The sequence below is a fragment of the Oryctolagus cuniculus genome, chromosome 3, assembly GCF_051225735.1.
Source record: "Oryctolagus cuniculus isolate XC-2025 breed Fujian yellow rabbit chromosome 3, ASM5122573v1, whole genome shotgun sequence".
In the NCBI taxonomy this organism is placed as follows: domain Eukaryota; kingdom Metazoa; phylum Chordata; class Mammalia; order Lagomorpha; family Leporidae; genus Oryctolagus; species Oryctolagus cuniculus.
In genome coordinates this window covers 142,053,750-142,080,567 of record NC_142869.1, presented here as the reverse complement: position 1 = coordinate 142,080,567, position 26,818 = coordinate 142,053,750, and the positions used below count along the sequence as shown (strand labels likewise).

Here is a 26,818-nt window from a genome sequence, read left to right as displayed (position 1 = left end):
TACCTGCCTTTTTGGCCAAATGGAGGGAGGAATATGTATAGCATAGATATGGTCATTAGAGAAACTATTAAGCACTGGAGGACACTGTACCACCTATTTTATTCTAGTAATGAGATAATCACTATTTTTAAGTCACATTTCATATTTATTAAGAGAATCATAAACAATTTAAAATGTTTTTAAAAAAATCTTTGAAGTGGGGCCACTGTTGTGGTGCAGCAGGTTAAACCGTTGTCTGTGACACCAGCCTGCCTTATGGGGGCTGGTTTGAGCTGCAGCTGCTCCACTTCCAACCCAGTTCCCGGCTAATGTGCCCAGGAAAGATGGGGAAGATGGACCAAGTCCCTGAGCCCCTGTACGCTTGTGGGAGACCCTGATGGAGTTCCAGGCTCCTGGCTTTGGCCTGGCCCAGAACTGGTCATTGTAGCTATTTGGGGAGTGAACCAACGGATGGAAGATTGAGCTCTCTCCCCCTCAACTCAGCCTTTCAAATAAGTAAATAAATCTTTTTTTAGAAAATCTCTGAAGCATACCAGGAAAGTGCTGCTACCTGCACCTTACAAAAGAATGGAGGCTCAGCAATTAAGTAACATGTTCAATATTACAAGCTGGTAATGTAAAATACAGGTCCACAGACAAACACAGATCCCGATCTAGGCAACAGTTTATAATTACATTAAAGATGCAATAGGATATATAAGAAAAAAACTTTAAAATGTAATAAGCCTGTTTATTAAGAGATAGCACTTCTCTTTTGGGGGGTATATCTTCATTTTCTATTTACTACTATATTCATCCAGAGGCAAAAAAGGACTATATCAGAAAACCACGTCCATCAGACAGCACTTCCGTGCATCGCTGATGCTTCAGAAGAGAAGAACTAAAACAACCAGCTATGAATAACTGAAAATGAGATTGATTATCTCACACAGTAAGAAGTCTCAAAGTAGATCGTTTCCAGAGTTGACTAATTCTGTGGCTCAAAAGGACCGGAAAAGCTCAGGCCTCAATTCTGCCATCCTCAGCTTGCTGGCAAGCTCCTCTCATAGGAGGGAAGTCAGCATCAAAGCCTCAACAACAGTCTCATCTATCCTCGTCCACTGGCAGGGACGGGACCTTCTATTCCATTCCACTCATCTGATTATATTAAATTAGGTATTAGATGTGAAGCACTTTAAAAATGCCTGGCACATAATAAATATTATGTCAGCTTTGCTCTTATTATTATTGGCTTTTTTTTTTTTAAGAAGTGAGAGTCTCTGCAGGAAGCTTCATATCTCACTAGCTAGGAGTGGAATGCATGCCCCAAATTAAGCCAATCACTGGCAAGGGCAAACTCGATGAGTGCCTTAGACTAACCACAATTCACTCTGTCTGAAACTGCAGATACTCATTCCCTGGCTGCAAGGTTTTTGGAGGAGAAAGATTCTCTAATATAAAGCAGAGATTCTTCCAACAGGGCAAAAGGTCAAGAATAGTTTAAGCTAGGAAATTCATTGTATCCCAGGTATCCCAGCCATCCCTGCATCTTTTCTTCCCAAGGAGCCACAGGGGAGTCGAAAGGCACACCTTAGGGCTTGTTTCCATAACGCAGAGAAAGCCATCTGTGGTGGGGGGACTAAGCCAACTCTGGAAAAGCAGGAAGGAGAGAGGCACACAGACACATCTGCCAGTGCTCTGGTCTTGGGAGCTTGCCAATCATGAGATAAATTTCCCCACCCTGCATGGTTCAGCTTAAAAGTCAGATTTCCTCTCTTGAGATAGTGTGAGCTGGATCTGCTTTACTTGCAAAATAATCCTAAACTGATGATGCCAGAAGGGTAATCTTAAAGGTACACAACAGCACAGGTTTTGGGAATTAAAACCTGAGACTCAATACCTCTTAACTGTCTGGGCAACCGTGGACAAATTACCACTCTGAAATGTCCTAAATACATACTTATATTCAAACACGTACATGCATATGCAAGCATACAGAGCTGAATTTACTAGAAAGGTAGACAATTTAAAGCTCTAACTACCAACAGTTATCAGTCAAGTTCATGTGACTCAAGCTAATTTCTTATTTACATCATTAAATGAATCCCACTTTTGGCTCATATCTGGAAGGCATTAAATAAATTCAAGTTTTCTTGCTGGCCACTGATTCGCTAAAGGCAATGGCCAAGAGAAGTCTTCAAAGAGTACATAGAAGGGTCGGCGCTGTGCCATAGCGCCTCCACCTGCAATGCCAGCATCCCATATGGACACTGGTTCGAGTCCCAGCTGCACACCTTCTGATCCAGCTCTCTGCTGCGGCCTGGGAAGGCAGTGGAGGATGGCCCAAGTGCTTAGGCCCCTGCATCCATGTGGGAGACCCAGAAGAAGCTGCTGGCTCCTGGCTTCAGATCGGCGCAGCTGGTGCCATTGGAGCCATCTGGGGAGTGATCCAGTGGATGGAAAATTACTCGCTCTCTCGCTCTCTGCCTCTGCGTAACTCTGTCTTTCAAATTAATAAATAAAATCTTTAAAAAGAAGTTCATGGAAAATTCTTGTTATGTTAAACTTATGCCTGGATTTCAAAATATTTTTGCACCAAAATAAACTTATCTTTTGATTCCATTTTCCATATACTTTTTGAAGCTCCTTCATTTATCATGCAGTTCTTCCTTAGTTCTAAAAGCTAAATTTATGATTTTACTATCTCTATACAGTATTGCTAGTACTTTTCTTCCCTTTTAAATCTGGAAAGTATATATATATACACATATGTGTGTGTGTGTGTGTGTATATATATATATATATATATATTCACCTCCTGAAAACAGAACCTCATCATTTCAAAATATGACCTCCACAACGGAATCTGATCATTTTTAAAGGATTACATAATGTGTCAATTATCTTTGAACCCAAGCAACTTCAGATTCCTATTTAGCATGCCTTCCAAAAGATAAATAATTCTCTCTCTGCAAATAAGAAACTAGAGGGAGGAAAGAGAGTATTTTGTTATCAAAAATTATTCAATGGCTCCTTATTAACCAAAAACTGTTTTTCCCCTTTTGTTATTCTTCTCACATGACCTGTTCCTCCAGGTTAATAACTGAGAGCTACGTTGGATCAATAGGAACTTTCAAATCATTAATGAATATGGAGGCTACAATAACATAAAGTGAAATCTAAAATTAGACATGAAAAAACTTTAAAATCTCTAGACTGGCATTATGGCATAACAGGTAAATGATGCTGGCATCCCATATGGATGTCATGACTGTTCATGTCCTGGCTGCTCCACTTCCAATCCAGCTCCCTGCTAATGGCCTGAGAAAAGCAGTACAAGATGGCCCCCAGATGCCTGGGCCCCTGCCATCCATGTGGGAGATCAGAAGAGGATCTTGGCTTAGGCCTGGCCCAGCCCCAGCCACTGCAGCCATCTGGAGAGTGAAGCAACAGGCAGAGGCTCTACCTCTCTCTGTCTCTCTCTCTCCTTCTCTCTGTAACTCCAACTCTCAAATAAAGAAATAAATCTTAAAAAAAAAAAGGCTTTAGCTGGTGCCACGGCTCACTAGGCTAATCCTTCACCTGAGGCGCCGGCACCCTGGGTTCTAGTCCCGGTTGGGGCGCCGGATTCTGTCCCGGTTGCTCCTCTTCCAGGCCAGCTCTCTGCTGTGGCCAGGGAGTGCAGTGGAGGATGGCCCAAGTGCTTGGGCCCTGCACCCGCATGGGAGACCAGGAGAAGCACCTGGCTCCTGGCTTCAGATTGGCGCAGCGCGCTGGCCGTAGCGGCCATTTCAGGGGGGAACCAATGGAAAAAGGAAGACCTTTCTCTTTCTCTCTCTCTCTCTCTCACTAACTCTGCCTGTAAAAAAAAGAAAAGGAAAAAAAAAAGGCTTTAAAAACCTCAAGGTAAGCCATAAAAAGATGAATAATTAAAAGATAACTAGTATTTATTAGAAATTCTATATATTTATAACTTTAAATGATTTTTTAAATTTTCTCCTGGAAATGTCACATCTGATATTAGAACCCATGTTCAAAACAGTTCCCAAGCCAAGTTAGAGCCTTTGGAGCTAGCTGGTGTTCAAAACTACAAATGAAGACTTAAAAAAATCACCATTTCCCAGTGGGGAAAACGGATTCTAAAACGAGTTACAACCAAACAAAAATATTTCAAGAAAATGAAGGTAAATGGTTTTGGGTTTTTATTTATCATGCTCCTACCCAGTATAAGCCAGATACCACTGAATGATAGTCACAAAATCAAATAATGGTAAGATATTAAAATTTCTAAAATTATCTAGACCAGAACATCTTAACGTAAGTTTCAGGTCAGATGTGATACTTCGTGTGTGTGCTTATTATATACATTTTTCTTGCAATAACATTCACAGTTTGCTAATTTCAGAAGTATCCACAAGATTTAAAAGAGGTGGAAAACCATTACTAATCAATAGCCAAACCTGGTATAGAAAAGACCACCAGATAAGAGACTGGTGACCCATTAACTGAAAATGAGTCTGATATTTCCAATCTCAAAAAAAAAATCAAACAGCTATATTCTAGTAATGATCTTTAGTGAAGTTTGAAATTAAAAGCCAAAGAGAGACTAAGTTTTAAAAACATTACCTTCCTAAAGTAGAAATTAGGAAGAAGAAAGATTTTCAAAAATACATGCAGGAAATTACAAAATTAAAAACATAATTTTTTTTTTATTCAGTATTTTCTCTTGTTTTACCCTTTGGCTAAACTGGATTTTAAGTTGACTGGAAGTGTAAAAGTAGAGGTGACATTAACATACAAGTAGAACTATAAAAGATCAAATTTAACAATACAGTAACAGTGATGCTTCTGATTAAGTACCCTATGTGACAAATGTGGTATTACTCAGCTACGGCATGCGCTACTCAGAAAACAAACAATACGTCCACAGACAGGCTTTATTCTTAGGTTTGACTAATCACTAAACTATTTTAATTATCACTTATTTCTAACTCAACTAAATTATTAAAATGTCTGTTTTTCTCCCTATATAGGAAAAGCTTTAAATATATAATTATATTTCATTAATAGAAACCTGAATAAGGCATCAAAAATGTTTCTAAGTGTGAAAACACACATAATTTACTATACACCAAAAATCTAAGATATTTCATACAACAACATGCATTCAACAGAACATAGACACCACTCTTAAGGAGTAAACATTTTACTATATTTTGAAAAGTGACATATTCTTTTGGATTTTATAAAGGTAAATATTACATTGATAAAGCCTATTTTGAAATATGCAGGATGAGACAATAAACAGTTATGACAACCAATCCTAAAACATCAAAATGAACATTTTAATATTTCACTTTGAAAAATGTAATCCCAAAGGTTTCTTTTTTACTAAAAAGATTTAGCTATGAATAATAACTTACAACTGATTAAAAAATGGTAATTTCTCTTGGTATAAAGGTTTTATAATCTTAACAGCTCTACTAATCTAGTTTGTTTTTAAAAATATGAAAATAAGAGAAATTTTAGTCTTTTTATATAATACTAATTATATGCATAATTCTGGAGAATTGATTTATGTTATAACAGAGTAGCCACTTTTATAGTGTGGAATCGAAAGTAAAGAAAATTTTTCTGATTCGTTTACAAGTAAATTTAGCAAGGAAAACTAAAATAATCTTTCCCTTCCACTCAAAATCCTGAAATTCATTCTGTAACTTTTTTAGGCAGCATTTCACATAAAATCTTTAGCAGAAAATGAACATGTGTTTTTGGCATTCAAACATTAAAAAGTTAAAAGCTTTCTAGCAACTTACCTTCTTTTGATACCAGACTATAGCATCAGTGACTTTGGACGCCATTTATTCCACTAACATTACACGTCCGTCATTTTAGGCTGTGTAGGAGAGAAAAACATGCACGTGACTTTACTTCTACCTTCCAAAAGGAGACTGAACAACTTGCACACATAGCACTCTAGTTACTTGCAGAGCAAGGGGTGTATGACTGTACTTATATTACACCCTTCCTCATTACTATTTTAGCAACAGGTTCTCTCAAGTAAACAAAAATCAGTTGCCATAATAAAAGGAAGTTCTTTTCGAATGAATCTAACACTTGAGTTTCCCTACAAACTAAGTTAAAATGATTTTTTTTCTTAATTTAACCTTTTAAATAAATTTCAGAATCTCCCAGGTTCTATCGAGAATTTTTCACCTACAAATTCACTTACAATAGAAAGCAATTCATTCACTCGGTTACAGATCACTTTTGCTGTAGTTTCTAGCAGGGACTAGTGTCAGTTACTGCTGATAAAGGATGGCTTGACAGATGAGCCAAATTCATAACCATACTTACTTCTTGCCCCCCTCAGTAAACACAAAATTGACCTAAAATCAAATAACCAGAGAAGTCTAGAATTTAAGATAAAAACTAAGCCAACTTTAGAGTTAATTACAAAGGAGTAATTACTATTAAGGACTTCCTAGGTATCATGGTTGATGGGTGGTGGTACTTAGAGATTTACCAGATGACCTCATAAGCATCTTTCTTGTGTTTGACTAAAACAGTACTGCATACTAAATGTAAAGGCTCCTTAACCCTAGAAAGGATTTTAAACTGATTCCAGTTAACTCTAGAATGCCTTTCTAGACATAAGATGTCACGGGCATGAGTGTACCTAGTGGCAGGGATAAGCCTAAAACTTGCTTAAAAGCAAATACTGGCCCTAGAGCTCATAACAACCGAGGACCACCCAAGACCACACACAATCTTAGGGAAATGGGAGGAAAGGGCACCCTGTTGAGCCAATCCTAGCACCTGCACAGCTGAAAGTGTAGAAATGATACTGCAACAGTAAACAGAAACCCCCCAGCTTGTACCCATCTTGGAAGCATGTATGCTTCTGGAACACGTCAGCATGCAAACATAGTGAGAATTATTATCAGTAGATTCAAACGTTCAGATGATCAGTTTCTAAAAATTTAAAGCAGATTTACTTAATGCCTGCATTTTTGACAGCACGACAGATCAAACTACTTTCCTAAGACATTACCTTTCCTAACATATGATTTCATTTTTAAACTGATCAAATTCGAGCAAATGATGTTTTGAAATCCCTGCCAAATACCCTGACATAATGGAAAAAAGAGGATCAAAAGAACTGGCTTCGAATATCGGCTCCACTACCTATTATGTAATATTGAAGAAGTCACTTAATCTCTCTGAACCTCAGTTCCTTTCAGTTATAGGAATAACTGCACCTGCTCATCCCACAGGACTTTTGTGACCAATCAATAAGATATCTACCACAGTCATACAGTAGATATTCAACCATAGTTGTTTTTAACTATGTATTTTATCATTAATTTTTATATTTAAAAATTCCCTAATCTAGGAACTGGCAAGTATTTGTATTTCCTTTTTTAAACATGGTAAGCAGTTTACAGAAGGATACAAGTAATCAGTTTCTGTTGACATTGAGAACAAAAATAGCTACTTCATTACCATAAGATTGCAACCTCAGTTCTCAGCTATATTCTCAACTTTTAAGTTTTTTAAAGTTAACCTCCACTGAAGTTTCTCAGTTAAGTGTGGCTCCTTTTATTTCTCTCACCAGGTTTTTTTTGGGGAAGCTTTCTTTACTGACTTAAACTCTCCCATTTTGGTTGTTTTGTCCCGGAGGCCTCTGTGGGTAACACATTAAGTCTAATCACATTGGATCCTAAAGGTTTTCCCTAATAATTCTGCTAGGGGGCTGCTCATTATAACATTATACCTTCATTATACTTGTTTGTCAGGACAATTGTGTATGCTTTTCAAAGTGGTTATAATCCATTTTCCTCAATGCAAAGGACAAAAAAAGGTAAAGAAATAGGATAACTTTTCACTTACCTAACTTCTTTCACTTTACCCAAATTATATACCAAAATAAAGATACTCACTCCTAATCTCTCAAGTCTGAACTACATATTTCAGATACAAAATATGAAAGATTTTTTTTCTCCCAGACACCACTAAATATGTGAAATTCTTAGTTTTTTTTTTTTTTTTTTTTTTTTTTTTTTTTTTTTTAAATTTTTGACAGGCAGAGTGGACAGTGAGAGAGAGAGACAGAGAGAAAGCTCTTCCTTTTGCCGTTGGTTCACCCTCCAATGGCCGCCGCGGCTGGCGCGCTGCGGCCGGCGCACCGCGCTGATCCGATGACAGGAGCCAGGAGCCAGGTGCTTTTCCTGGTCTCCCATGGGGTGCAGGGCCCAAGCACCTGGGCCATCCTCCACTGCACTCCCGGGCCACAGCAGAGGGCTGGCCTGGAAGAGGGGCAACCGGGACAGAATCCGGCGCCCCGACCGGGACTAGAACCCGGTGTGCCGGCGCCGCTAGGCGGAGGATTAGCCTAGTGAGCCGCGGCGCCGGCCAGTATATTTTTATAAACTTCGGCAAACCAATCTACACTCAGAAATAAGTTTCAAATAATCAAAGAGTATCCTAGGTACATAAAGTGTCCTTAATATACTACATTTTTAAATTTGGTTTTTCCAGAAATAGAAATCCAATCAATCTTGTTTAAAAGAAAATCATTGTTCTTCAGTAATGGTAAGGTTTGCTCTGCAAACTCATTTAATAGTTTTTCCATTGTGTCAACAACTTTTCAGTAACACCGGGTAGCTCATATCTATTTTTAAAACGGGCTTTACAGCACAGTGAAATAGATTTCAGAACCAGACATCTGACAAAGAACACACAAAATACCTAAATTTCATATATATGTATAAACAACAAAAACTAAATGATGACATTAAGTTTAACTTACAGCAGGAGGAAGTAGCATGAAAGGCTTACTAGGAACTTTAAATAAAGGATCCTAATCTTTCTTCACAAATTGATTTGTTACAAGGTTAAGCATAAATGACATGGAAATAATCCAATCCCAAGATCAGAGGACTAATATTTAAATCTTGCTATAGGCAGTTACTATGATATTTTTCTCCATCATGATGCCTTATCAAAACATTTGGATTATTCTTTACTATATCAATGTAAATGTAAATGTAAATGTATCTTCTTGTAGAGAAATACCAAAGACCAGGGTGAAGAGAAAAGATGACTATGAAAGAGATGTGTGTTCAGTCTGCTTTTATAGAATTCCACCATCAAACATCAACAATATCTAGGAATATTCTTGGTATAGGTCTAGTCTAAGAAGTTGTCCTATTTTTAACCATTCCTTGTTACAAAAACTTAGTATATCAAATGCTATACACTGTTACAATGTCCCTCTCTCATCCTGAAACAAATTCACTGTTCCAAACTGGATTCTTAACATGCTCAGAAAACAACTGATATCCACCCCTTTTACTTTATTTTTAAGATTTTATATATTTATTTGAGAGGTAGAGCTACAGACAGTGAGAAGAGACAGAGAGGTCTTCCTTTTGTTGGTTCAGTCCCCAAATGGCCACAACAGCTGGAGCTGTGCTGATCTGAAGCCAGGAGCCAGGAGCTTCTTCTGGGTCTCCCACACAGGTGCAGGGGCCCAAGCATTTGGGCCATCTTCTACTGCTTACCCAGGCCATAGCAGAGAGCTGGATTGGAAGAAGAGCAGCCAGGACTCGAACCAGTGCCCATATGGGATGCTGGCACCGCAGGCAGAGGATTAACCTACTGCGCCAAGGCATCAGCCCCCACCCCTTTTACTTTGCTTGTGCTTTTATTCCCATTCCATCCTTTTCTCCACCTATGCATTCTTCTAAATCAGTTCAAATCCTACCTTCTCCAGGACTGAAGCTTTTTTACAGGTACTAATTTAGACTAAAACATGTTGAAGCCTGATCTCTCTCCAGCAATGATCTGTATTAATAAATCTACCATGTAACTAAAAACGCAAAGTAACGAAGTCACACAGATCATCTTATCATATGTAAACACCACTGAAGGAAAAAGGGGCATCATTTTTTGTGTCTCACTAAGTAACCAGAGCACTGTAATATACATAGAGGAAGCAGAGCAGAGACACAGCAATGACTAAACATCCTAAGAGCTATGTTCCCCCAGAGGCCAGCACTGTGGCCTAACGGGTGAAGTCACTGACTGCAATGACCCCAAATAGGCACTGGTTTGAGTCCCAGCTGTTCCACCTCTCATCCAGCTCCCTCTAACACATGCGGCAGAGCAGTGGAAGATGGCCCAAGTACTTGGGCACCTGCACCCACATGGGAGATCCAGATAAAGTTCCTGGCTCCTGGCTTCCATTGTGGCCACTTGGGGAGTGAACCAGCAGATGGAAAATGTCTCTATATCTCTGCCACTCCCTCTCTCTAACTCTTTCAAATAAATAAAAATAATTTGACCTGAATAAATTTGTGTTCTCTGGGCCTCAGTTTCTCACCAGTGCCTCTAGCCAAACATTCCACAAGCAACAATCCCAACAAACTAACAAGGTTCTTCTGAATTCCTTTACAAACAAACCCCAAAATTTAATCAAGTCAGTATTACATAGATGGATTTTAACATAGAAGAGACTGTCAGGCAAAATGTAAGTTTATTTTTTCAAGGTGGTTTATGTAAATCTCCTTGAGCCCTGAAGTCAGCATGATCCCTTTCTAAAAACTTTTTATTACTGCCTACTGCTTACAGAAAATCCGTAACTTCTTAAAATATTGAGTTCCTCCACAATCTAAGATCATGGTTGTTCATCATCTTCTTATACAACCTGCTTCAATCATGCCATGCTTCCTATTTTTCTCCTCTGCACCAAAATTAATATCTTCTCTCCAAAACAAGGTTGGTTTTTACATGGACTCTGAAATTCCATTTTCTCTACAAGTTTCTCCCAGACACTTCCATTCAAGATTTCTCATCTTGTTCTATGTCTCACTCACAAGCCTTAGTACAGTCTGTCTTGTACGGACCTTGGTGTACTCATCTGAATAGGTTCCCACATCCATCCAATGTCTTTATTTCCCCTGAATTCTCCTATACTTTTTTGTCTATATTGAACACTGAACACAAATGTTCACAAACCAAATTAAAAAGCTGCCAACCAAAGTTTCATCACAGACCAATGAATCTAAAGGCTAGAACTACCCAGATGCATATAAACACTTTCCTAATATGACAAGGCTCAAAGATACTATGTAGCATAATAAATATGGCTGGGTTATTTACTGGAATGTCACTTTATCAACCAATATATAACAATTTGTAGACCAAAAAAGTTCAATGAAAATGAGTTACACTCAAACCTACCTAGTCTAACTCCTTTACCAAATGTTAAATATAACTCAGCTGCTCCTCCCCAGCTAAAACAAGCAATTTTTAGACTTCAGATACCAAGAACAAAGTTGCTCTGCCCTTAAAAGGGTATTAAATGCTAACGCACAAAGCAATTTTTTTTATACTGGTTGTGAAGCTGGGAGAAAAGTGAAACTCTAGTACAGGGAACTTAGTTGGGGAAGAATGAAATCTCCTAGTTTTAGATCTTCAACTTTGTAATCATGTGACTATAAATTGCCACAATTTCCTGGCAAGTTTATAATTCTTCATTACAAAAAAAAAAAAATTACAAAAAGCTGTTTCAATCTAAGAACAGAGAGATAAAATACAATATGAGGGGTCAGTGCTATGACGCAGTAGGTTAATCCTCTGCCTGCAGTGCAGGCATCCCATTGGGCGCCAGTTCTACTCCTGGCTGCTCCTCTTCCGATTCACCTCTCTGCTATGGCCTGGGAAATCAGTGGAAGATGGTCCAAGTGCTTGATCCCCTGCACTCACTTGGAAGACTGGGAAGAAGCTCCTGGCTCCTGATTGGCCCAGCCTCAACCATTGTGGCCATTTGGGGAGTGAAAAAGCAAATGGAAGACCTTTCTGTCTCTCCCTCCCACTGTCTATAACACTACCTCTCAAATAAATAAATAAAATCTTTAAAAAGAACTACAAACAACATGAAATATAATAAACAGAACTACACATTTTCTAGTGTACCAGTTCATAAAACGAGTGTTTGTTGAGTTTTATCTTCCTTAATGAAATCAATGCAAAGGCTGTGTGTTTCATGCTAAAGGATGACATAATCTATGAAAAAAATTATAGGCAAATAATGTCTCTCTAAACTACTTTACAAAAATGTTTTGCTGAAAAATGACCTAAATGAAAGATCTCTGTGAGTGAGATCCCAGTGGAAAGAATGGGCCATCAAAGAAGGAGGTACCTTTCTCTGAAGGGAGGAGAGAACTTCACTTTGATTATGGCCTTGTCTAAATAAGATTGGAGTTTGTGGACTCAAGAGGCTTTTATAGCCTTGGCAGCTCATGACAAGAGCCACAGGTGATCACTGACATCATAAATAAGTGTCAATTGTTAAATCAACAACGGGAGTCACTGTGCACTTACTCCTCATGTAGGATCTCTCTCCTTAATGTGTTGTACTATGAGAATTAACAGTAAAAATACTGTGTGTCTGTGTGAGTGTAGTCTGTTGAAATCTTTACTTAGTGTATACTAAGTTGATCTTCTATATATAAAGATAATTAAAAATGAATCTTAATGAAGAATGGGATGGGAGAGGGAGTAGGAGATGGGATGATTTGCGGGTGGGAGGGTGGTTATGGAAGGAAAAACCACTATAATCCAAAAGTTGTACTTTAGAAATTTATATTTATTAAGCAAAAATTTTCTAAAACAAAACAAAAGTTTTGTTGTGAAATCTAAGAGAATCTCTAGAGTTATAATCTTAATACTACCCATAAAGCCGTCTAAAGACCCACTTACCATGTCCTTTAAAGCAACTTATTAAATTTCAGAGTTTGATTCTACATCCACAAAACCTCTGCTATTTTGTGAGCATTCTTTGGATATAAAAAGTAAGAATTGAGGCCTGCACTGTGGCGCAGAAGGTTAAAGCCCCAGCCTGTAGCGCTGGCACCTCATATGGGAGCCAGCTCAAGTCCCAACTGCTCCTCTTCTGATCCAGCTCCCTGCTAATGTGCCTAGGAAAGCAGCAGAGGATGGCCAACTTGGGCCTCTGCACCTACGTGGGAGACCCAGAAGAAGCCCAGCTCTGGCCATTGCAGTCATTTGGAGAGTGAACCAGCAGATGAAAGACCCCTCTTTTCTCTCTCTCTCTGCCCCTCCCTCCCTCTCTCTTTTAAATAAATAAAAACATCTTAAAAAATTCTTTATACCTAATTACAGTGTTTTGAGTTAAGTGCTTTTGGTTTGACTGCTGTGCTGCTTGGAAAAATCAGTCATGAAGAATCTATCTAAATGATTTAATGTTCTTTTATGCTCTCTCAAAACACCATCAACCAATCTGGTTCAACTCAAATATGGATATTATTTGCCTCTAATAGAATTATTAATAAAACAAATGTTTGGGGTATTCTTCCTCAAAACAGTAATGCATTAAAATAATATCTGAATGGCTTAAAAAGTTAATAGATCTTCAAAATGATTTTGTTTAGAGATTCAACACTACTAGCTACACTTTTTGCTAATTTCAAAATGTCCATAGCTAAAGCGGCTGACATTGTAAGAGCTGGTTAAGCCATTGCTTACAACAGCAGCATCTAATATCTGAGTGCTGGTTCAAGTCTCTGCTATTCCACTTCTGATCCAGTTCCCTCTAATGTGCCTGAAAAGGCAATAGAAGATGGCCCAAGTGCACGGGACCCCGCCACCCATGTGGAAGACCAGGCTGGAGTTCCTGGCTCCTAGCTTCCATCTGGCCCAGTCCTGAGCGTTGCAGCCATTTGGAAAATAAACCAGCAGATGAAGATCTCTCTATGTGTCTCTCTCTGAGTCCTTCCTTCCAACCTCTCTATCACTCTGCCTTTCAAATAAATAAATAAACTTTTTTAAAAATTTCTAATATCTGTTGTGTTAAATCGAATGGCATCTTAGCTGCCTCCCCAGTCCTTGGTGAAAGACTATTCTCAAATTCTTTTTTTTAATTTATTTTATTTTATTTTATTTTTTATTTTTTACTTGAGAGTCAGAGTTACACAGAGAGAGGAGAGGCAGAGAAAGAGAGAGGTCTTCCCTCCGATGGTTCACTCCCCAGTTGGCCACAATGGCCGGAACTGCACCAATCCGAAGCCAGGAGCTTCTTTTGGGTCTCCCACATGGGTGCAAGGGCCCAAGGACTTGAGCCATCTTCTACTGCTATCCCAGGCCATAGTAGAGAGCTGGATCAGAAAAGGAGCAGCCAGGACTAGAACTGGCACTCATATGGGATGCCGGTACTTCAGGCCAGGGCGTGAACCTGCTGCGCCACAGTGCTGGCCCCAGACTACTCTCAGATTCTATGACATCATATTCACCTGCTTTCTTTCTGTTTTGGGTCACTTTTACTCCACCTTTTTGGATTGTTTTCTTCTCTAATTATACTTTTCTTAGGTTACATTATTCAATCCAACGATTTTACTGAAGTTAACTGTGAAATGGATAGATCTTAAATATACAATTTGATCCGTTTTGAAGAGTACATATATTTAGGTAATCCACCTGTGATTTTAATGTCAGTGTGTTTCTGGCTCCCAAACTCATATCTCTGCCATGCATTTCTATCCTGAGCTTCAGACTCATGTATCTAATTACTTTTTCAACTTCTTTATTTTTGTATAGTCTTATAGGTTTTTTCCAGCTTAAGAGGTCTTAAATTAAACTTCTACGTTTACTCTAATGACCAATCTTTATTTTATTTTATTTTATTTATTTTTTTTTTTTTTGCACGCAGAGTGGACAGTGAGAGAGAGAGACAGAGAGAAAGGTCTTCCCTTTCCGTTGGTTCATCCCCCAATGGCCGCTGAACCAGCAGATGGAAAACCTTTCTCTCTGTATCTCTCTCTCTGTAACTCAACCTCTCAACTAAATAAATAAAATCTTAAAAAAAGGTCCTCCTAATGTTATGGGAAAAGCGAAAAAAAAAATCATTCTTTAGTAAAGCCACAGTGATGTCAACATTTTGTCTACATGTTTCAGATTTACCTTGTACCCAAGGACTTCTTGCTATGAAAGCTGGCAAAATTAACAAGCTTATACATCCTCCAAACATGTAACTATTGCTTAGAATGTGTGACCAAATAGTAACAATTGGATTTTATTCCATAATCACCATTTTAAAAGTTGCTCAGTATTTTTTCTATATTTAAATGGATTCAATGCTCACTACAGATTCTTTTATAATATCATCATCATATCAGACGCTATTCTGTTACGTCCCAGCTCACTGGGGGCCGACTTGATTTAATCATCACAGCCCGCCCCGGTGGTGGAGGGGGAGGCTCAGGCATGCTTCATTCCCTGAGCTCTTACATGTTACAGAACATCAGCTTACTTTCTTTGTATCTAATTAACCATCTGCTTGGCATGGCAGACGCTGCTAGTTGATTCCCATTATTCTATGGTCCTCTTTCTTCCAAAATGTTGGTGGCACACCGCTGCCCAAAGAAAGATTTTTCCTAACCTGTCTTGCAGCTAGGGGTCGCCATGACTATGTTCTGGTCTTCACAAGTAAAAGCATCCACAGAACTTTCAGTTGGGGAAAGCTCTTTTGTTCCTTCCCCACTTCCCGTTTCCTACTACCTCATATGCTGTTTTAATAGCTCCAGCAGCCACCAGGGACAGTGAAGTTGATAATAGAAAGCACGGACTTTCAGACAGGAAGGAGTCTGGATTGCCTCTAAGGCACTACACCACTCTTGGGCTACTTTCACACTTCTACCCAAGATCCTAAGTCCTTGTAATAGTTCTAGCCACTGTTAACTGCAGTCAAACTTAATCTAACGATACTGTTGGGTGTAAGTGTGCAAATACTGCTCCACTATCTTCTAGAATTGACCATAACTGAGACGTGGTCAGTCAGCTGGAATCTTTTTCCCATTAAAAAGGTTATGTTCTCTTTTTTTTGCCAAGAAGACAAAGTAATTCTCTACTTATTTCTGAAGTTAGTAATTACTAGGGTACAGTCAATTTGAATCATTTCATAAAATTTTTTTCCTGATATTTAGCTTGTCTTTTCTCTGCACATGCACATTTCATTTCAGTGATTTCTGTCCAGATTATATTTCTGAATATCTGTTGCATTTGTTGGAGTCTCTATTTCAGGAATACAGTTATTCCTACATGGGATGGTCATTTATGGTTATTTTTTTTTTCCTTTCCTGTGCCATTATTTGTAGAGGTGCCATGTCAATGTTTAAAATCATGTTCAACATGGAGATTGCTATCCTGAGCTCCTATTAACTCTATATCCAATAGGTTCTCCTCGACAATTTCTGATACCTTTCTCACCTTAGCTGGCACATACACACAAACTTAATTTGAGGAGTATGGAGTTTTTATCTATTTTTCTGCACTCTGGACACAGCAAAATAAAAGCTAAAATAGCACTGAACACAGCCATGGCTGAGGTGTTCTGAGATGTCCTGGACCAGAATCCATCCACACAGTGGGCAGTGAGTCTACTACCTTCCTGGGCTTTGGTTCTTGCCCTTATCTCTGAGGAAATGGCAATGTCCCCTGCCTCTATTGAGACTCGGCACTACGATGTAGGGTCTTGGTTCCCTACTCACTTCTTAGGTCTGCTTCTCTACAGAGTATCAGTGAGACTTCTTTCCTCAGTCTTGTTTCTGGAATAGGGTGCTACAACTAAAGTATGGTCATACCAGATCTTTTCAATTTTTCCTTGCCCTCCAGTTTTTGGAGTATTTGAAATAAGGTTACAGCTGTCCCTTTTTTGTATGCTCCTTTGATTTTTTGTCATCCCTCCACCCACTTTTTCCTTCCCTCATTTGGTGTCAGCAAAGGAAAATTCTATGAGCCTGCTTCATTTTCACTCAGAAATACCTACATTTACTTCTTAAAACATCTGTTTCTTAAGTACTAAACTCAATCTTTTAAGTTGCTGGTTCAACTAAAAAGTACAATTTAAATATCCTAAGATAGAGTTCTAAACTGACAACAGCTGCATTTTTACTTCTGCTATTTCTAAGAGAAGGAAGTAAAGGGACTACACCCAGCTTCAATTCTTGCTATAAAGTCAAGATAATAAGCAGAAAACACAGGGCCATAAATTAAGCTCTTCTGTGAAATTTAACTATTATAACTAAGTCCAAGAACAAACTAGAAAGCATTTACCCTCTTCAAATCTCTTCCCCTTTCCTATCTCCTACCACTATCACCAAACAACTACTACCCCTGGCACACAGGAACCACATTCACCATACCTCCAAACCTCTCTCATGTGACCCTCCCTGGCCCACTAACCACAGACCTGGTAATGGCCTGTATCATCTATTACCAGGACTGCTTCAACGGTCTCTTACTGTTTCTTCACTTGGATCACTTTTTAAAATGCTGACCTCATTACTGAAAAATCTCAGTGATTTCCCACTGCCTAAGAAAAAATGTTTAATCAGCACCTTACTTAAGCCACTCCTTTTGAAAATCCTTCACAAACAGTAGCACTTGTCATCTCTACCTTCTTCTTCCACACAGGACCTCTTACCTACCCTCCTCAATCGAAATACTCATTTTCCATGACCTTTTTGAATACCCTCATATTTGATGCTTACCTTCTAACACTAGTGGTGTTTCCTTTGTCTAAAATAACTTTCTCCTTGCTCTGGCCTACTTGGCGAGTTACTTCAGATTCACCTAGGCCCAGATCACCACAGGAAATTAAACAATAAGAACATACATATAAGCAATGATGCTCTGATAGCTTTAAAGAGTATCTTATATTTAAATATTGCAAACTTCTGGGGCAGAGGCAGAGAGGTGGTAGACCTTCACAGGAATCTAACTTCACACCCTTACAATATCTAAAATGAAAGGAGCCTATCAACTCAATCCTTAAAATCAACAAAAAACTTCAGAGATCGGTAACTCAGACATCATTGGCAATGGTACTCTATTATGACATATATGTTCTGTTTTGTTGTTTTACTTATTTGAGAGACAGCGAGAGGAAGACTGCCAGAACTCCCACCCACTAATCCATTCCCCAAATACCCAAAACACCTGGAGCTGGGTCAGGCCAAAGTTGGAAGCTGGGAATCAGTCTGCGTCGTCCATATAAGTGCCAGGGACCCAATCACTTCAGCCATCACCTGTTACTTCCCAGGGTGCACAGTAGCAGACAGCTGAAATTGGGAACAGAGCCAGGACTCAAATCGAGGCACTCCAACATGGGATGTGAGTGTCCCAAGTGTCTTAACAGCTAGTCCTAATACCTGTTCCTATGCTTTGATTTTCTTTTTAAAGATTTATTTATTTGTTTGTTTGAAAGGCAGAGTTACACAGAGGAGAGGAGAGGCAGAGAGAGAGAGAGGTATTCCATTCACTGATTGACTCCCCAGTTGGCCACAATGGCTGGAGTTGCACCTATCCAAAGCCATGAGCCAGGAGCTTCTTCCGGGTCTCCCACGTGGGTGCAGGGGCCCAAGGACTTGGGTCATCTTCTACTGCTTTCCCAGGCCATAGCAGAGAGCTGGATCGGAAGTGGAGCAGTCAGGACACGAACCAGCGCCCAGATGAGATGCCAGCACTGCAGGCGGTAGCTTTACCTGCTACACCACAGTGCCAGCCCCTATGCTTTGGTTTTTAAACATGGCTCCTGGCACACGATTCTCTTCTCAAGGCAGATCACACAAACTCTAATTTTCCCCTTTTCTGACCTACCTTGTCTGAAAGATAAGCCCTCTTCATTTCAGGAACTCTGTCCCATACCCTGGAGTAAGAAATGCTGTACAAAGCAGCCAATAAGAATCTGAACAGACAGTGCCTCTGGGCTTCCTAATCCAGTCTACTAGCGACCAAAAGGACGGGGCTGGAGAATTTCCAAATGGCTGGATATGTGGAGGCTCCTGAAGGGTGCAGCACCCAGGAAGGGTATGGAAGCTTTGTGCACCTTCTCCCATACGGTGCCCTAAGTATCTCTTCATCTATATTCTTTGTAATATCTTGTATTATGAACCAGTAAATATATCTCCCTCAGTTCTGCAAGCCATTAAAGCGAAGGAACCTGAGGAGGGGGTTGTAGAACCACAATTTACACCCAATTGGTCAAAAACACAGGTAAACCAACCTGGGGCTTTAGACAGGCATCTAAATGCAGGGGTGGAGCTGGCCTTTAGCCTAGCAGTTAAGACAACTGCATCCATATCCGAATACCTGAGTCTGATTCCTGGCTACAGCTTCCTGCTGATGCAGATCCTGGGAGGCAGTGGTGATGGCTCCAGTAATTGGGTTCCTGTCACTCGCATGGGCAACCTGGATTGTTTCTTATCCCTGGCTACACCCCAGCCCAGCCCCTGATGTTGCCGGCATTTGGCAAGTTGGCACTCTTGCTCTCTCTCTTCCCTTCTCAAATAAATTTTTTAAAAACTGAAAAAGTCAAGTCAGGGTGAGGAGTAGTCTTGAAGACTGAGCCCTCAATCTGTGAGACAGGACACTATCTCCAAATAGCTAGTGACAATTGAATCCAATTAGAGGACACTCAGCGTTTCTGTTGGGATTTTTGTTCTTTAAAATGCTCCCAATCAGCCGGCGCCGTGGCTCAATAGGCTAATCCTCCACCTTGCGGCGCCGGCACACCGGGTTCTAGTCCCGGTCGGGGCGCCGGATTCTGTCCCGGTTGCCCCTCTTCCAGGCCAGCTCTCTGCTATGGCCAGGGAGTGCAGTGGAGGATGGCCCAGGTGCTTGGGCCCTGCACCCCATGGGAGACCAGGAAAAAGCACCTGGATCCTGGCTCCTGCCATCGGATCAGCGCGGTGCGCCGGCTGCAGCGGCGGCCATTGGAGGGTGAACCAACGGCAAAAGGAAGACCTTTCTCTCTGTCTCTCTCTCTGTCCACTCTGCCTGTCAAAAAAAAAAAAAAACAATGCTCCCAATCACAGAACGAAAGTGCAATGTAGTTGTTTCTAAGTACAACAAGGCTTTAAAGTGTCTTACAGAAAAAAGTATATGTGTTAGTTTTTATTCAGGCTTGAGTTACAGAACTATTAGCTGTGAGTTCAAAGCTAACAAATTAGCATTAAGTATTAAATTAGGTGGTTTTAAACAGAAACACATGTAAAAATGTTATGTATTTATCAGCTGTCAAAAATCTTGGTTCTGGCTCCTGATTCCAGCTTCCGAGTTAATGCAGACCCTGGGGGCAGCAGGTGATGGCTCGGGTGGCTGGATTCCTGCCATGCACATGGGAGACCTGATTTGAGATCCCAGCTCCCAGCTTTGGCCCAACCCAGCACCGGCCTCTGCAGTCCCCACTGGGAGAGTGGATGAATGGATGAGTTCTCTCCCTCTTTCTCATCTCTCTGCCTCTCAAAAAATATATATCAAAAAATTTTTTAAAGAGACACCAGTGATTTCTGGTTGCTAAGTCCAATGGTCAGGTCTCAGCTGTTCGTCTTAGTCCACCTATCAGCAGTACAGGACATAGTCATTCTTTCTTCCTGAACATTCCACTTCTAGGAAACCTTTCTCTTTGATTTGCTCTTCTCTGGTCACTTCAATTCCTTTGCTGATTTTCATCATCTCCTGAGCTCAGTCGTTGGATATCATCTCTATCTTACTCAGTCCCTTGGCGATCACATCAAATATCTTTATTCAAATGCCATGTATACTGTATATGTAATTATATCTGCAACCCAGCCTGTCTCTACCTACTAAGTCAGAAAAAGTCAAACAGAATTCCTTCCTGCAGGAGACATCTGAGAGCCTTTAATGTATTACAATGCATTATAAATATCCAAAAGGAGATTGTGTACACATTTGTTGCTTCCTTTAAACAGAATCCTTTCCTCGTGATGCATCTTGTGAGACGTAACCATTACCTTAGCCACTAAATATAGCATACTTAGACTAGTTTCAAGTAGTTCCAGCTTCTCACAGCACAAATTATATAAACAAACTTTTCCTCTGATTAGAAATAAAATAACTGGTTTTTTTTGAAAGGCAGAGTTACAGAGAGAGAGGGAGAAGAGGCAGAGAGAGATCTTCCATCTGCCAGTTCATTTCCCAAAATGGCCACTGTGGGGCCCAGGGCTTCTAGCTCTCCCACACGGGTGTAGAGGCCCAAGCACTTGGGCCATCTTCTGCTGCTTTCCCAGGCACATTAGTAGGGAGCTGGATTGGAAGTCAAGCAGCCAGGACTTGAACTGGTACCCATATGGAATGCCAATGACACAGGTGGCAGCTTTACCCTCTACACCGCAATGTGACCCCCTAAATTTGAGGTTTTCAAGGCAGCCTCCTTCATTAGAAAAAGTTTGTCTTAAATTTTCCTTCTGCAGAGACAAATTTACATCTCTCTCTTAAGTTCCAATCATCCATATTAGTTATACACACTAAACGAGCACACAATAAATGTACTATTTCTGCTTTCAAACAACTTCACAGAATAAGTATATGCTCTTATTAATCTTCTTCCAATCTCAATGTTCTCAGCTCCTTCAACTTTTCTTCACATAACATGATTTCCCGATCTATCACTATCCAGGTTATCTTCCTTACCAGATAAGACACAGGTAATCTCTAGAATCCAGTGATCAACAAAATAATATATTTGTCTGAAGAATGCAAAACAAAGAGGAGCTGTAACTTCTTTTAATAAAGGACATCATCTCTTGTCATACAACCTAAGACTGCATTCACTTTTTTATTTTTAGCAATCATGACACTGGTTAATTCAGTACTCCTTTCTGAATCTCTAGACGCAAATGTACTCACACATACAGGTATACAGTTAGCTATGTCCTCTGAGAGGAGCTGGAGGCAATGATTCCTCAGCAGCAGCAAGCGCATCTGGTACCCAGATTCTTAAACACCATCCCATTGGAAAAGAAACCAGCACTCCTTAGAGAAATACCTGACTGCAGGATTGGGGCACAGACAGTACAAGATAATTCTGGAATATCTTATTGGGTCATAACATGAGAAAATGCTCAAAATAATCAGAGACATTGACAAAAGGATAAAATATGAATCAATGAATCCACACTGGTATCAATGAATAATTCAATAGGAAAGCTTTTATCTAGGAAGTCAGCTAATAAACACAGAATAAATTAGAGAATTGGAAAAAATTTGGCAACTAACTTGATAATGACTGACTCATGCAAGAATCACCAACAGATGTTAAAACTAACAAATATGCCTTAAAAAAAAAAAAAAGACAACCTTGAGGCGATAACCCATGTGAGGTCATCCCATCCGCCCCCATGTTTGTGGCAGTCCCCGGGCACCCCAGGCTCTCAGGGCAGCTGCTAGACCCCATCCCACCCACATGTTTGCCTTTAAAAAAAAAAAAAAACCACTAACAAATAAATCTGAGAGTAGCAGGGTATTTACACAATCTCCAAGTATTTCTAGAAAATACTTATTCATTACAAAGAGTAAAACAGTGACTTTACCAGGGAGAAACCTAACAGCTACTTCCTTCACTAAATGAACAAAGTGATCACCACTAATGGGCAAAATTTCAGCATTTTCTTCCTCATATAATGCACAGGAATGCACATTCTGTCTCTGGTACTTCTGGCCAAAGTAAATACCATCAATCTAATCATGAGGTAAAAACTCAAATTGAAGGGATCTATAAAATAACTGGCCTCAACACTTTGAAAATGTCAATATGAAATCCAAACTTAAAAAAAAAAACTTTAAAAAAATCCAATTTAAAGGAACTGGAGATATGACAATTAAATGCCTCAAATGATCCTGGAATTTTTTTTTTTTCAAAAGCAACAGTATTATTACTATAACTGGTGAAATGTGAATAATGCCTGCAGACTACACAATATTGCATCAATTTAATTTCCTGATTGTGATCATTATGCTATATTTAATAGAATGATCTTGCTTTTAGGAAACAAAAACTTAGGTAGGTATACTGAGAGGAAAAATAAAGCAAATGTTATCAAATATTAATATTTGGGTAATCTGGGTAATGGCTATTCTGGAATTTTTTATATCACTCTTGCAACTTTTTAAAACAATCTTAAATTAGGTCGAGATAAAAAAGAAAATAACCATGATAATCTAATTCAGTTTTAAAATAATCTCATTTCTGATGTTAATTTTTAAATGCAAAGCACTGACTTAACGCACATAAAACCTTCCTTCCCCTTATAACTGGCTGTTGTGAAAGAGAAGTAAACACAGAAAACCAGCACTGTGCTTTAATTTTACAAATTTACTACACAATCCAACTTCATTAGAAGAAAGGCCAAAGGTCAATTCCAACTGCCTATAACCAATGAGGAGCTAGGTTGAGCCCATATTAAACCTATTTTGCTTACAGAGGTTTCTTCTTTCTTCTTTTTTTTTCTTTTTTTTTTAACAGAAGATCAGTTTAGTATACATTAAGTAAAGATTTCAACAGTTTGCACCCCCATAGAAACACAAAGTGAAATATACTGTTTGAGTACTCGTTATAGCATTAAATCTCAATGTACAGCACATTAAGGACAGAGATCCTACATGAGGAGTAAGTGCACAGTGACTCCTATTGTTGACTTTACAAATTGACACTCCTGTTTATGGCATCAGTAATCTCCCTATGCACCAGTCATGAGTTTCCAAGGCTATGGAAGCCCCTTGAGTTCTCTTATCTTGTTTAGACAAGGTCATAGTCAAAGTGGAGGTTCTCTCCTCCCTTCAGAGAAAGGTACCTCCTTCTTTGAAGACCTGTTCTTTCCACTGGGATCTCACTCACAGAGATCTTTCATTTAGGTGGTTTTTTTGTTTTGTTTTGTTTTTTTGTTTTTTTGTTTTTTTTTGCCAGAGTGTCTTGGCTTTCCATGCCTGAAATACTCTCATGGGCTTTTCAGCTAGATCGGAATGCCTTTAGGGCTGATTCTGAGGCCAGAGTGCTGTTTAGGACATCCGCCATTCTATGAGTCTGCTGAGTATCTCGCTTTTCATGTGGGATCACTCTCCCCTTTATTTATTCTATCGGTTACAGAGGTTTCTAAGAATTCTTAAGATTATTTCCTGGCCGGCACCGGCTCAATAGGCTAATCCTCTGCCTGCGGCGCCGGCACACCAGGTTCTAGTCCCGGTCAGGGCGCTGGATTCTTTCCCGGTTGCCCCTCTTCCAGGCAAGCTCTCTGCTGTGGCCCGGGAGGGCAGTGGAGGATGGCCCAAGTGCTTGGGCCCTGCACCTGCATGGAAGACCAGGAGAAACACCTGGCTCCTGGCTTCATATCAGCACGGTGCGCCAGCCATTAGAGGGTGAACCAACGGTAAAGTCAGACCTTTCTCTCTGTCTCTCTCACTGTCCACTCTGTCAAAAAAATTATTTTCAAGGTAAAGTTAAATTGACTATCCAAACTATGAAAGTATTTTATGTAGTACTTTCAGTGTTGCAAATATTTTTCAATGATGATAAAATCTGAGTTATTATTCCCTTAGAGAAATGAACACTCCTCACAAATCTTCCTTAGAAACTAAGGAAGACATTTTATACACATGCATGGAGTTTTGTTGCCAATAGGAAATGGATTTACAAAGAAGAAAATACCACTAGTTGCTTACCATTTAATTCAGCACATATGCTTTCATTTGTTTCAAATGAAATAGGAACCTTGAGGAAGAACATTAACACATTTAGCCACTCACACACACTGTGTTCTCTGATTCTGGCCAAGCAATGCACATGCACTCTAAAAGCATGGGGTTTAACTATAACAATTCTAAAAATGGTACTTTTGGATTTTTCCATTTAGGTTATTATTTTTAAACTCCATATACAGGAATTTCACTTCTATCTGTGATAGACTAATAGATAAAAATTAGGCAAAATAAGTAAAATGCTTACAGGCACTGGATCACAAGGATGCACAGGACAGTGATCTGTGAAAGACAGGAAGGAAAAAATGAGCCCTGTGTCCAGTGTGCCACCTATAGAATTTTCAGGACCATAGACCAGAAGTCTCCCCAAGCTGAAAAGACAGATTTGAATATTCAGGGACACCAAGGCAGCTGGAGTTCCCAGGGCAAATTACCAAGAGAAGATAGCTGCAGCAAGAAACCTCTGGAGCTCTGCAGAAAATTTCTGCTTAGTCTTCAGTGGAGCACAGATCAGAACACGTGCACAGGAAAAGTACCCGAGGCAGGGGAAAAAAAAATCAATAGAAAGGAATAACGATTACCAAAGTTCATAAAAGGATGCTAAAAAAAATTCACAGCCAGAGACTGAAGAAATCCTGTAATAATGGGTAACAGCCACATATTCAGAAGGATATTGACTGATGAATAGGGGCCAGTTAATATTGCATTAAAGAATACTCAGGTGTCACCTAGCAAAGCTTAACAGCAGGCCTGGGGGCTGACGTTGTGGTGCAGAGTTTGCTCCACTTCTGATCCAGCTCCCTGCTAATGAGCCTGTGAAAGCAGAGGAAGATGGTCCAAGTGGGCCACCCATGTGGGAGACCTGGATGGTCCCCACTTCGGTCTGGCTCAGTCCCTGCCGCTGTATCCATTTGGGAAGTGAACCAGCAGATGGAAGATCTCTCTCTCTTTCTCTCTCTCTCTCTCTGTGTAACTCTGGCCTTTTAAATAAATAAATAAATCATTGGGAAAAAAAAAAGAAAGAAAGAAAAGAAAAAGAAAAAAGAGGCCTTGCTGCGTTGCCTGCAGCCAGGTTCATGTCTTAACTGCTCCTCTTCCAATCCAGCTCTCTGCTTATGGCCTGGGAAGGCAGTAGAAAATGGCTCAAGTGCTTGGGCCCCTACACCCTGGTGGGAGACCAGGAGGAAGTTCCTGGCTCCTGGCTTCAGAAAGGCTCAGCTCCAGTTGTTGCAGCCATTTGGGGAGTGAATGAGTGGGTGGAAGACCTTTCCCTCTGTTTCTCCCTCTCTCAGTCTGTAACTCTACCTCTCAAATAAATAAATAAAAATCTTTTTTTTTTATTTTAGAAAAAAAGGCCTTAAAGGATTAAACCGTATCTGAGTTATTTAACTGTGTCCTACAACAAAGATCAAAAGTGTTTAAGGGTATAGAAAGAAAATCCAATTTCAAACAACATCTGACATACAATGTCTGACATCCAAACGAAAGTTAGCAGGCACATAAAGAAAGAAGAAAATACAACCTGCAATAAAAAACAGGCACAAAAACAACACAGACGACAGGATTTGTGAACAAGGACTTTACATCTGTTATATACAAAACACTGCTAAAGGAAATTAAAGACTAAAGTCAATGGAAAGAAATCCTATGTTTAACACATAGGAAGACAATATTGTTAAGATGTACATACAAACCAATCTGCAGATTCAGTGCAAACCCTATCAAAATCCCAATGGCAATTTTTACATATATAGAAAAAACTTTGCTAAAATTCATATGGACTCTTTAAAGACCACATTGAAGGTGGGCCTTTAGCTTACACAACCTACAAAAATTAACTAGATATGGAGTAAAGACTTAAATGCAAGACCTAGAATTACAAAACTCTGACAAGAGAAAAACAGGGAAAAAAGCTTCATGACACTGGACTTGATAGCAATTTCTTGGGATGACACTAAAAGTATAGGCAACAAAAGTAGAAAACAGACAAACAGGACTGTGTCAAACTTAAACATCTTTGTGCACCAAAGGACATAGCTGAGAGAAAAGGCAAGCTACAGGAGGGGAGAAAATATGTGCAAATCATATATTAGATAAGGGGTTAATAACCCGAATATAAAAGACTCCTGCTACTTAAAAATAAAAACCTGATTTTAAAATGGGCAGATCTTGACTTCTTTCTCATTCTCTCTCTCATGTGTGTGTGTGTGTGTGTAAATAAATAAATACATCTTTAAGACAAAAAAACAAAAACAGGAGCAGC

At 39.6% G+C, this 26,818-nt stretch overlaps 1 protein-coding gene across 22 annotated transcripts in view; it reads right to left on the bottom strand.

Annotated features, from left to right (window-relative positions):
• The window catches only part of PHTF2 (putative homeodomain transcription factor 2), a 137,260-nt gene that overhangs the window by 97,734 nt on the left and 12,708 nt on the right, over positions 1-26,818 (bottom strand). For 8 of the 22 annotated variants that reach the window (XM_002712019.6, XM_089329451.1, XM_051849727.3 and 5 more), the window contains exon 2: positions 5,796-5,875. The exons of 4 other annotated variants lie outside the window; for them this stretch is intronic. In XM_002712019.6, the coding sequence (XP_002712065.3) occupies positions 5,796-5,840 (45 nt within the window). In that variant the 5' untranslated portion in view covers positions 5,841-5,875. Of the gene's footprint in view, positions 1-5,795; positions 5,970-18,000; positions 18,123-24,802; positions 24,838-26,818 lie in introns of those variants that run through there. 10 more of the 22 variants (XM_051849726.3, XM_089329439.1, XM_089329441.1 and 7 more) reach the window with 6 other exon arrangements.